Genomic DNA, 12,821 nt, shown 5'->3' with positions numbered 1-12,821 from the left:
CCTGGCCAGGCTCAGTATGGATGGCGACAAAGAGCATGGAACAGGCTGGGGTGAGTTGTTCTACTGCCAAAGACACTGAAGACAAAGAAAATGCCAAAGACATTGAAATGTCTAATAAAACAACAATTCAAGGCCACCACTCTCCTGGGCTCCAGACCTGTATACTGCAACTGCCTCCTGGACTATTCCTTCAGAGTGCCGCAAATCCCACCAACTGACTCTGCTCCTGGAGCATTTGCAGCCTCCGTGAATGGATTTATGTTTGTCCAGGTTTTCAAGTCAGAAGCCTGTGTGTCATCCTGGGACTCTCTCTTTCTTACACTCGTTACATATGGTTATCAATCAATTCCACCTCCAGATCTGCCCGAGTCTCTTGTTCTGCACCCTCACTGAAATGCTACAGCATTTCACCTGCATGACTCACCCATCTCCCTATTTCTACCATTGCCCGTGTAACCCATTCCCCACAAGCCGGCTAGAGTCTTCTTTCCGGAACACCAAACGCATGACACCAGTTCCTGGCTGCATGGCGCCCCTCCCTTCACACACAGCTCTCAAACAACTGCAGCCTCCTCAGCTCTCCCTTCACCTCCCACCACAATGGATAACCAGTGCTCTTCAGGACTTTGCTACTCTTGACACATTTCTTAGAATTTCCTTCACATCATATTATCTGGGGAAATACACATAGTTCTTTACAGGCTCAAATGAGTAATCCTTCCATTTGGTGCTACACCTAGCCCTCTTTCCAGGCAGAATCTAAAGCAAGGACTAAATACCAGAAGAGTTCTTTATCTTGCATTGAATTCTATCACTGCTTCTGTGACATTTTCACACTTGTTATCTGCAGATCTCTCTTCCTCTACTTGACTTCTAGACACTTATGGGCAAGTATCAAGTCAGATTAATTCCCAGAGCTCAAACTGTGGATGGAACAGCACAAATCGTCACCATGGCTCGAACATAAAGAAAAAAATGCAAATAAAAGCCAAAGTTGTCATACACAATAATACCTGTCTTTTTACTCAAAGGAAGAACAATAGTGGTTAATTCATATAAAATAATTAAATATACTAAAATAAACTAAGTCAAAGCCATGTTTACTGGCCACCTAGTAACAGGTGCAATTGTGGCTGTATCAAGAACTGTGTTGGACACTCTTGCACTGTTGGTGGGAATGTAAGTTGATACAGCCACTATGGAAGACAGTATGGAGATTCCTTAAAAAGTTAGGAATAAAACCTCCGTATGACCCAGCAATCCCACTCCTAGGCACATGCCCTGAGGAGACCAAAATTAAAAAAGACACATGTATCCTATTGTTCACTGCAGCACTATTTACAATAGCTAGAACATAAAAGCAACCTAGATGTCTATCGATAGATGAATGGATAAAGAAGTTGTGGTACATATACACAATGGAATATTACTCAGCCATAAAAAGGAACACATTTGAGTTCTAATGAGGTGGATGAACCTAGAACAGAGTGAAGTAAGTCAGAAAGAGAAAGATAAATATCATATTCTAACACATATACATGGAATCTAGAAAGATGGTACTGAAGAATTTATTTGCAGGGTGGCAATGGAGAAACAAACATGGAGAGTAGACTTGCGGACTTGGGGAGAGGGGAGGAGAGGGTGAGATGTTCGGAAAGAGTAACATGGAAACTTATATTACCATATGTAAAATAGATAGCTGGCGGGAATTTGCTGTACGTCTCAGGAAACTCAAACACGAGCTCTGTATCACCCTAGGGGGTGGGATGGGGAGAGAGATGGAAGGGAGGTTCAAAAGGGAGGGGATGTGGGTACGCCTATGGCTGATTCATGTTGAGGTTTGACAGAAAACAACAAAATTCTGTAGAGCAATTATCCCTCAATACAAAAATTCATTAATTAAAAAAAAGAACTGTGTTCGAGACATTCTCATCCAGTCATTAGTTCACTAAATTGCAATCCGAGACTCTTGATAAAGGCACATTCCAGATACAGTCGGAAAAGACACTTGGACTCTGGGTTTTTCCATGAGAACCCACCAAAATGGGGTATAATGTGGAACAGAGAAGGAAACCCTACCCCACACTCAAGCTTTCACAGATGACTTTCTTAAGCAAGCTGCTGAAATTTGGTAGGAGTAAAATTTATTTTCAGCATATGCAACTCACAGATGCTCAGTCAACAGGGTCAGACATTTGATATTATACTTCAGTGTCTTCAGAGATTAAGATGTCAAATTCAGCGCTTAGCTTCTAGTGGGGCTAAGTAAACAAGCTACCACACTCACCAGCCCCAGCCACCCCTCCTGCCCCAGCTGGCTCAGGGAACTTTCTAGACAACTGAATCGTGTCTACCTAAACCTGTTGCAAGGAAGCTGGACCTGATGACTCTGAAAAGGTGAAAATTTCAGTCAAACCGGTTATTTGGCATAAGTCTCAAAGCCTGGATCCCTGCCTGAATTCAAGCTCACCTGCTTACATCCGTGGGCTGGATGGCAGACTATCCTTAGACACTGTGCAAAGAAAAAACTTGGAATTTTCTCAGGAAAAAAAACCTTTAGAAGGAAGATGAAAAAGAAGGTATGTGCAGAAGCTTTGATGCAAATGGGAATGACACGTAAGAACAAGCTAAGGTGTAAATTCTGTTCCGTATGTGTTGATGGTTCAGAAATATACAAGTAATAATTAACTGAAATAAAAAATGTTTCTTATAATTGTGAATGTCCACAAATGACAGAAGAAAACAAAACAGGGTTTGAGAAGCAGAATCTAGTTTTTGAATGATGGCTACAAGGAAACAATGCCTAGAACTTGTTCTAGAACTTGGATCTTTTCTGAAAACATACCCCCATTAGTAAAACCAAAACCCATTTCTGCTATACCAAGTCCAAATTAAAGCGCGCGCACACACACACACACCCCTTTCACAGCAAGTCACATGGCAGGGGCCAGGAAAGTTCCTAGGTGTCCTTTAACAATTTGAGTATCCCCATCACAGATCCTGCCCCCATATCGGGGCTTGGGGCACCCCATATGGGCTATCTTCTCTTAAACACCAGGATCATCCGTTTAATGTTAGAGCTGGCTTGCCACTCCCATGAAGAAAGTTTCAGACACTAGCTGCTGGTTCTGGAGCTTGGACCAAAGGAAAAACAAAGAATATTTTCTTTTAAACAGGGCAGAATTCTTCCTCTTTATTGACGCCACCTCTAAAAACATTTTACAATATGTTAGTGCTATCGCATGGACGGAGTCTAATTACGGAGCACAGTGAATTCTGGCAATCGGCGTCTTCAAATTTCAGAATAAGTTCTTGAAAATTCATGGACTATGAAACTAATTATACGAAGCATGCAATGGCAGTCCAAAGCCAATGGGAGCTATCAGCCATTTAGTGCTAGATGGAGCTACATAGTGTGGACAGATGACAGACACACAGACGCTGGTCTCTTTTCCAGATGTGAAAAGCAAGATACTACTTAATCAGTGGCCTAAAGAACCACTCTGGAAAGAACAATACAAACCGTTAGGATAACCACGGCTCCTTTGAACTCATAATGTCTAGCACATGCGATGCACTCAATAAACATTCACTGAATTGAGAAACGAGGTCTCAGAACCTGGAGCTGGCCGGGGAGACCTCCACCTTCACACCGAGCGGGAAGGAGGACACAGGCCTCCAGGCCAGCACCGAGGGCGCGTCTGCTGGTCTCCTTAAAGAAAGGCAGGCTTCACCCTGGATACGATTCAAAATCCCCGAATGTGTTCTCTTTTATACAGCCCAGATCTACTGAGCCAAGGATACCATCTGAGGAGGGGCCAGGCAGGATGGCCCAGCTGAGAATACCACCCAGGCTCACTTCTGGAGCAGCACCTTCACCTTCCTGTTTTTCAGAAGCAAGGAGCTTGCTCAACATTCCTGCAGCAATCTCCACAATCATCGCTCACTGTGTGACAGAGTTCTTCCACAAAAGGGGCCTCCTGACTCCTGGGAGCAGCAGCCCAGACCACGGGCAGGGGCTTCCTCATGCCCAGTCCTCTCCCTCCCTCTGCCAGCACCCTGCAGCACACACACCGCCAGGGCTCCTCTAAAACCGGAACTCACCCAAAGCAACACAGGCAGCGCCTGGGGGAGGCCTCCGGGGCCGGAGGGCCAGGGTTTCAGTATAAGGTCTGCCGCCTGCAAGCTGCAGGGAAGTCACTTCACTTCTCTGAGCCTTGGTTGCCCACATAGAATGACAGGCGCCAACGTGTACGGTTGATGTAAGGACTGGGACACTTAAAATGGTGTCTGACAGGACCAAGCGCAGAGCGAACAAAGGACACTGTATCTTAGGCCAAACAAATCTCTCTAAAAGGAGTAAACATTCTAGAATAAAACTCACCAAATTTGATCACTACAGGTCCTTAACACTTGCTGTTAATCATCTGCCCGGTACCCTTTGGTCTTCTCAGGATACTCTGACATTTGTTCACCTACTCTCACTACTCTATTCAGAAGCAGTCTGTTTTAAGCAAACACGGGACTAACAGGCAATTTAAGTGGTATTTATATATTTCTTAGAAAAGAATCTCTAAGCACTAATAGCAGTGTTCAAAAGGGTAACAGCAAAGAGCTGGGAACATTCCTGAAGTGAGAAAAGTGATGCTTTGGAGGCACTCCAGGGGTTCAAAGAAGGATGGGGCCCCCTTGCCGCCCGCCTTCAGGCGTGGACCACAGCCTGGGACTCAGGGGAGGAGAGACTTCCACTGAAAAAACTAATTTCTTTTTTTTTAAACTAAAATCATCATTCGCTTGCCTTTGCAAGATTGTTAAAACTCCAGATGTTCCAAAAGAGCTTTTTACATTGGCAGCAATCTTGCCAGAGATTTCACCTCCATTGCCAGTGATTTCCAAACCTGGCTGCCCAACAAAATCACCTGAAGAGCTTTTAAAAATTCATGCAACCAGGTCTCACCCCAGACCAGTGAAATGACAACGTCTGGGGGTGGGAGCCAGACATCGTGTTTCGTTTGCTCTGTTTCAAATCCCAAGTGATTCTCATTTGAAGCAAAGTTTGGGAAGCACTGCTTTATGCCTCGGCGCTCCCGCATCAAACGCGCTCAGCACCATACCCTGTGCCAATGACCTCAACAGCAAGTACAGACCTGACTCTCGGAACCCAAGCTGCTCGCTCTTGAAATTGTGCAATGAAACCTTCTGAGGCATGTTTCTCATTTCAAGTGGGTTTATGGTCGGCAGTCACGAAGCTAGATTCGCTCCTGTTCGGTCTGGATATCTGGCACACGTGAATCACGGACATCAATTTTTTTTTTTAATTTAAGTTTAATATTTTGGTTGGCTTCCGGTCAAATTCGTCAAAACTAGAAAACACATCCCAAACACAAACATTTCTGGATTTTGAGGAGGAAAGCTTGCTGTGAGCCGTGTTTGGAAACCGTGGGGGAACCAGCCAGGATGGGTTCCGCCCCCCGGGGCGTCCGCACCCAGCCCGGGCTGTTTGGCCACGGCCTGTCCCACCGCCCCGTCCCATCCGCCTCGAGGCCGGGACACGCGGCCCAAGGGCTGCAGGTGGGGGCGAGTCTCCGGAGTCCCGGGAAACCACCACTCAGGAGAGTCCACCGCCCGAGGGGCGCGGGCGGCGGGGGCAGCGCGGGCCGCACCCGGGCGGGGAGGCGCTGGCGACCCGCCGCCTGGTGCCAGCGGGGACCTCGGGCCTCCCTGACCCGCGGCACAGGTGGCCGGTGCCCGGAACGAGCTTCCGGGCCTCCAGGTCAAGGCTGCTCTGGGAGGACGGCTCCCCGGTTCGGGAGCCTGACCCGAGGCTGGGCGCGGGTGCGGGGCCGGGCGCGGAGGGCCGCTCCGGTCCTGGAGGTCCGAGGGAGCGCGGTGGACGCCTCAGCCCCCGGCCCGGGCAGACCGGGGGGCGCACGTGAGGGGACGCGCTCGCCGGGGCGTCCAGCCCGCCGAGGGCAGGAGAGCTGAGGGGACAGCCGCGCTCCGGGCGCCTCGGGCCGCCGCGCCCCGCGCCCGAGGCTGCCCCGCCGCCCGGAACCGAGACGCGCATTCCTCCGCAGCCCGGCGGAAAGCGCGGCCGCCCGGGACGGGAAGGACGGCGGCGCGGGCGTCCTCACCTCTCTTCTCCTCCAGCGCTGGACTCGCCTGGAAGCGCGCGGCCAGCAGCAGCAGGAGCGCCGCGCGGCCCGCCTCGGAGAGTCGCATCGCGCCGGGCTCCGCACTCGGTCGGGACGCAGCGGCCGCCGTGCGCGGGTCTCGGCGGCGCGGGACACGGCGGCGCGGGACACGGCAGCGCAGGACCGACAGGGCTCGCGTGGGGCCGCGGGCGTGCGCACCGAGCCGAGGCGGAGGCTGCGCGCTGCGCCAGCCGCCGCGACTTCTAGTTCGCCGGGGCGGAGGCGGGGGCGGAGGCGCGGGGAGGCCGGGCTGCAGGAGGAGGGCCAGGGAGGAGGGGCGGACGGCGCGCCTGACCCAGGAGGAACCCGCCGCGGAGCCGGCCGGCAGGACTAGGGGCGGCGGACAGCGGCTGCCCCGGGAGTCCGGTGCCCAGGGAGGGGCCGTGCGGAGCCGAGCCGGGCGTCCCCCGAGGACCCGCCTGCTGTCTCCCCGATCCAGCCTTCTTCGAGCCACTTTTGTGCCGGGGTTACCATTTCCCCTCTTTCTCCCTCCAAGTTGCGGAGCAAAGTTGTACTAACTCCAGGCAAACTGGCTGAGCCCTAGGCCCAAGGCCAGATAAGGGTGCCTGGGGGGAAACCACCGCTTTATTCTGGCACCCAGCTCCTCTGAGCACCCTGGGATCCCCGTGGGGATCGGAAGTGGCCTGGCAGCTAAGAAGTTCCTTAGCCGCGCCCACGTGGTGGGGGTGGGTGTCTGGCCTCTGAGATGCGCTCTCAAGCCCGAGGGTCCTTCAGGTCGCGTCAAGCACCCTCGAATTCAAATGAGACAAGGACACCCAACTCCTGGCAGAGACCAGCCTTGGAAAAATGTTGGTGGAATGAATGCGTGGGCACCAAAGGAGTATGCCAGGGGTACCTGAAGTAAATCACTTCAGAAAGTCAAAAGGCTTAGAATAAAGGCTTAACAGAAATACTAGCTAGATGCCCCTCCGCCCAGAGATAACCACGCTGTAACTCAAGCAAGAGAAAGACAGAGAAACCCACTAAGGACTGGGCACGAAGAAATTAGGCTTTCTCAGGCTGTCGCATCTTTTTAGCTCAATTCCCTCAGCAAAGCCCACCCTAACCTGCTGCTTCTCTTCCTCCAGGACAGACGTCCTCCACCATCTACAGTCAGACTCCTTCTCTTCACAAGATCCACTGTGCCATTCGGGGGGTTTAGCTCTGGTCTCCCTGATATTTCAGCTGGAATCACAAACCTACAATAAGTGGAGTTAGAGCAGGACCTTTCCTGTGGTGGGAGGAGCAGAACTCGCATCTTCCTTTCCCAGGCAGCAAGTCCATCGAACCTGGGGCTCCTTTAAATTTAGAGTGATTTGCGTTTGTTTCTTCATTTTAATGAATCAGGATGACCATGGAGCCTGTTGAACTCATCCAGCTCCTGGATGAAGACGGCTGCGTAGATTCTGCAGGCCATGGCTTCAGTCCCCTCCAAACACTCCAAGCAAGGACTTAAAGTGGTTTGTAAAAGAACAGTAGATTCTGCAGGCCATGGCTTCAGTCCCCTCCAAACACTCCAAGCAAGGACTTAAAGTGGTTTGTAAAAGAACAGCCACGGGAAAGCACCTGGCTGCTGCTAGAGGAGAGCACAGGGGCACACAGCGGTGGGCATGGAGTGCAGCCAGGGGTACTTCTCATAGCTGACCTGCTCACAGAGGTTCCAGGCATGTACTCCACAAGGGCCACAGACTGAGCCCTAAGCCTTTGTCGAGCAAACATTTATGCGGTAGCACGGATCATATTGTCCATTAAAACACGAAGCTACCACCATTTTGGAAGACTGCAATTCATGGAATTCTCCCATGAGTCCTCCAAAAGAGGTCAACAGCAATAACCTTCACAGTACATCCTTCCACATGCCCTGATGGTGTCGCAAGAAGGAGAGATTTGTGGAAGCAATTAGTGGAAGAGACAGTGGGGCACATGAGTCCATACGGGGTGGGTCCGGTGACTGGAAAGGGTGGTTCACCATCCTCCTGGGGCAGGTATGTCCCGAGCTTGTGGCGTGAGGGGTGACATGCAGGATGATTTTATGCTCTTTGATCGGTACATGGAGGGGTGTGTACTCAAAAGTGGGTTACTTGTTAAGTAAAGAACTGTGTCACTGAGCTAGCAGAAATGATATCCTGAGAGAACAGAGCTTTTCCCAGGCTGGGTCCTTTGTGGAGGATGCTTGGGTACTCAGCCTCTGAAGAAAGTGATCCCAGGTCACGTCCCGGGCCGAAGCCCAAGCAGAAGCTGCCCCCACCATCACCAGCACAAGAGAAGCAGGAGCAGCCCTGACTCCACTGTACTAGGTACTGTTCAGAAATTCACTTATCTGACCGCCCATGAGCAAGGTCACTTGTCTGCCTTTTATGGCAAGATGATGCTGTGGCTAGGAAATGTGAAGTAAATAACTTGCCCAAAGTCTCCTTGCCAGTCATGAGGCCAGTCTTGAACCCAAACCCTGGCAGTGTCCGTCACACTGGCATACTGCCACTTTTCCAAACCTGAGACACATTGACACTGTAGGCCCCCAGATTCCATTTCAGAATATTTTGGAAACTTTTTAGAGACAGTACAACCAAAATTTCTACTTGGCTGCCAAATTCCTAGATAAAGCCTCCCGGCACACCAAGCGTTTCCCACATTAAATCTCCTGTCATCCATCCATTTTCATAACACAGATTTGTTCATTACTTTGCCAGAGACAAACTGGAAACTCTTTGTCTCCGCTGATGAGCAGTTTGCCTCTTTGGAGAGGTTTCTGAGTATTTTAAGTGAGAGTTCAATCCTTTCTAGACGGCACACGGCAGAGAGTCCCCTGAAACCACACACCCTGCGGACGGGGGGAGAAGCCAGGGTGACGGTGGGAGGGCTTCAAATATTTTAAGTTCCATTTGAGGCAAAAGGCATTTGGCCACCTGTTTTCGCTGGCCTTCGAGGTCAAAGCAAGAATTGAAGAGGAAAAACACCAGAGTGGCCGATTTCAGAACTTTAAAAATTATCTTTTATAAACTGCTGGAGTTTTCTAGAAGTGGGATGAGCTGCCTCCAAGTGGAAAGAGTGTTTGTCTATCGATAGAGTGATTTGGACGCAGAAGCAGTGTTAAAGGAAGCTGTGAATTAAGGGCCGAACTAGATCCCTTCCGATCCTAAAGTTCTGTAAGAACACGTGCTTCTCAAACAGGTGCCCACTTCAGTGCACGCGTGCTCAGCAGCTCTTCTGGAGATATATTGTGAGAAGATATAAGAATTGCCGCTGGGCAGGACATCTCCCCAGCTGGGAAGCAGTTGAGGGTCAGGACTTGGAGGGAGATGTATTTTCCAATGTCTGTCCTTTTACACACTTACAGTTACTCACTGTGAGCAGGGGCCACACGCTTCCTTAAGGTAAGAGTCTATGACCCCAGAGCCCTTGCTGGGCTCCTGAGAGGGGCTGGTGGCAGGCTTTCCTGGTTTCGTCTCCCTGAGTCAAGTTGTGTGCATTTGACTCTGAGTTGAGGCCTATCCCTGGCAGAGTAGGAAGATGCAGCTGCTTCTTCAGGGATGATATACTGACACAGAAGTGCTGAGGCCTTCATGAGTCATTAGTATTCTTAATTATCTCTAGGGTTGATGGTGTGGATCACAACAAACTGTGGACATTTTTTGAAAAGATGGGAATACCAGACCACCTTGCCTGTCTCCTGAGAAACCCGTATGTGGGTCAAAAGGCAACAGTTAGAACTGGACATGGAACAACAGACTGGTTCAAAATTGGGAAGGGAGTATGATAAGGCTGTATATTGTCACCCTGCTTATTTAACTTACATACAGAGTACATCATGTGAAATTGCAGGCTGGATGAACCACAAGCTGAAATCAAGATTGCCAGGGGAAATGTCAACAACCTCAGATATACAGATGATACCATTCTAATGGCAGAAAGTGAAAAGGAACTAAAGAGCCTCTTGATGAGTGTGAAAGAGAAGAGTAAACAAATGTTCGCTTGAAACCCAATATTAAAAAAACTAAGATCAAGGCATCTAGTCCCATCACTTCCTGGTGAATAGAAGGAGCAAAATTGGAAGCAGTGACAGATTTTATTTTCTTGGGCTCCAAAATCATTGCACATGGTGACTGCAGCCATAAAATTAAGATGCTTGCTCCTTGGAAGGAAAAGCTATGACAAACCTATACAGTGTATTAAAAAGCAGAGACATCACTGTGCCAACACAGATCTGTATAGTCAAAGCTTTTCTGGTAGTCATGTACAGATGTGAGAGTTGGACCATAAAGAAGGCTGAGTGCCAAAGAATTGGTATTTTCAAATTGTGGTGCTGGAGAAGACTCTTGAGAGTCCCTTGGACTGCAGGGAGATCAAACCAATCAATTCTAAAGGAAATTAACCTTGAATGTTCATTGGAAAAACTGTTAACTGAAGCTCCAGTACTTTGGCCACCTGATGCAAAGAGCCAACTCATTGGAAAAGACCCTGATGCTGGAAAAGACTGAGGGCAGGAGGAGATGGGGTGACAGAGGATGGGATGGTTAGATAGCATCACCAATGCAATGGTAATGGATCTGAGCAAACTCTGGGAGATAGTGGAGAGAGGAGCCTTGCATGCTCCTGTCCATGGAGTCACAAAGAGTCAGACAGAACTTACCAACTGAACAACAACAATAATGCTCAAAAAGCAGGAGCTTGTTTTGAATGCTAGTTTCTGGCATTATTGAGATTTTTGTTAATTAATTTGCACAGGGATCTTGTAGAAAGTTTCTGGACTCTACACAATGCCTTGCTCATGTTAAGGGTTTAAAACTGACACTAAATATTTTATCCAAGGTGTCACTACTTGACTTGCTAAAAACACTAGCCTAGAGGTTTCAACTGGTGGCCTGCAAACCAACTGCAGGATGCAGATGTCATTTTGTGGGGTCCATTTAATATTTCTTCCAATTAAAGTAATTTATTAATAGCAGCATTTAAAAATCAAGAGATCTCATATTCAAAATGTGGATTTCATGTTTCTTTTGAAAAATGGAAAGTGCTGGCCAGCTGGATGGGCTTTCATGCAAGCTGGCATTTCAAAAGGTGATAACTGTCCCTTCCGGAAAGGACACTGGGTCTCCAACACCACCAAGCCCGATCCGACAGGCCATGGGGCCTGTGTGGCTACTCCTGGCATTAGTGTTTGCAGCCTCAATCTCCCTGATTAAATAGTGCTACTGCCACATTTTAGGTGTGGTTCTCATTATGGGTTTGTTCTCACCTCTACCAATTTCACTGATTTCTCAATGCCACCAAAAAATAGGATTTTTTTTACCATTCCACTGTAAAAATAATGTCAAATATAACTAGAATTCTCAATGCCTGCATTTAAGGAAATTACTCTTGTGTCACTGGAGATTAGTGAGGTGTTCCGATGGTGGCACTTATTTTTGTCACATGCTAAGATCATTTGGCAAGTGGCCACTGCCTTTCCTCCTCAGTAATCTCGCTTGAGACCAATTAATTGTAGCCCAATGAAGTAAAGCAGAGTGTCCATGGGGTCTCGCTGCCCTCACGCCATGGGAGGATGGTACCTTCTGTTCCCGCTACAGCCTTGGGCTTGTATAACGTGATAATGGAGGGATTCATGCCGTTTCTGGGCACACTCTTCAGAAGCTGAGTGCCCTTCCCCACACTTCCCTCTACCTTGGCTGGTGATGGTCCGGACAGTGGATTCCTCCTCAGCCTGGGCCTGGAATAAGGGTGACAGCAGGCAGCAGACCCTCCAGCTTGTCACATCTACGTGATGGACAGGAAGAGTGGGAGAGAAGCTCACCTTTGTTCGGCTACCTGGATGTCCAGGTCGTTTCTTACTCTGTTACACCCTAGCGTTACTTAGTTTATACAAGAAGGTCTTCAACATCTAGTTAAATATTTAAATGATATTGTGTGAATAATTTGCATTACATTATTTACTTTATGTTTGATGAATAAACATTCATACATATATATGTGTGTGTGTGTAATATATATTCTATTACATGCGTGAAGTAACCAAATGAATAAGATCTAGAAATTGCCGTTAACTAGACGGACTTTGAGCATGTGTGTGTATGAAAGTTGCTTAGTTCCAGGGATGGAACTTGGCTCTCCTGCACTGCAGACATATTCTTTATTGTCTGAGCCGCTGTGAGTTTGAGCATGTTTTATTTATTCAAACTTTCCAACAAAAAGCCTTCGTTTTTGTCTCCATAAATTGTCATTAATTCTCACCACGATAGAATTATTATGACAAAATAATATAGGTAAAGCATCTAGCACATAGCAATTGACCATTGACAAAAACTACTGGGTACACGTTTTTCAGAGCTGTGGGTTGTAACATTCTTTCATTTCCTGGAGGTTTTCTAAGCCTTCCTCATGTGCAGACAGAGCAATAAGCAAACACAGTTCATTGGCTCAGCTCTGAACCCTTAGATGGAGCGGCAGCCCGTTAGATTTACCCTTCAGCTAATCTTCATGGTCATATAAACAATCTGAACATAGAATTAGTCATTTAAAAAAAAAAACAAAAAACACCCCTTCAGCCTCCCCATGGAACAAGCTAGCAACAATGATTTTTTTCCCTGAGGTTTCTAATTATGAAACTTGGAGGACCAGTGCTGTTCCTTG

At 48.3% G+C, this 12,821-nt stretch overlaps 1 protein-coding gene across 4 annotated transcripts in view; it reads right to left on the bottom strand.

The window, feature by feature from the left end:
* The window catches only part of EGFR (epidermal growth factor receptor), a 205,756-nt gene extending 199,344 nt beyond the window's left edge, over window positions 1–6,412 (bottom strand). For 3 of the 4 annotated variants that reach the window (XM_081529433.1, XM_081529430.1, XM_081529431.1), the window contains exon 1: window positions 6,135–6,412. Coding sequence is in view for 2 of the 4 variants with exons in the window: in XM_081529430.1 (XP_081385556.1) it covers window positions 6,135–6,222 (88 nt within the window). In the remaining 2 variants the exon portion in view is untranslated. The remainder of the gene's footprint in view (window positions 1–6,134) is intronic. The other variant, XM_081529434.1, reaches the window with a different exon arrangement.
* Window positions 6,413–12,821: the final 6,409 nt, after the last annotated feature.

Source organism: Giraffa tippelskirchi, chromosome 9 (assembly GCF_054371585.1).
Source record: "Giraffa tippelskirchi isolate mGirTip1 chromosome 9, T2T-mGirTip1v1.2.pri, whole genome shotgun sequence".
Classification (NCBI taxonomy): domain Eukaryota; kingdom Metazoa; phylum Chordata; class Mammalia; order Artiodactyla; family Giraffidae; genus Giraffa; species Giraffa tippelskirchi.
Note: the sequence above shows the minus strand (reverse complement) of the source record. Positions and strands in the feature narration are given on the sequence as shown.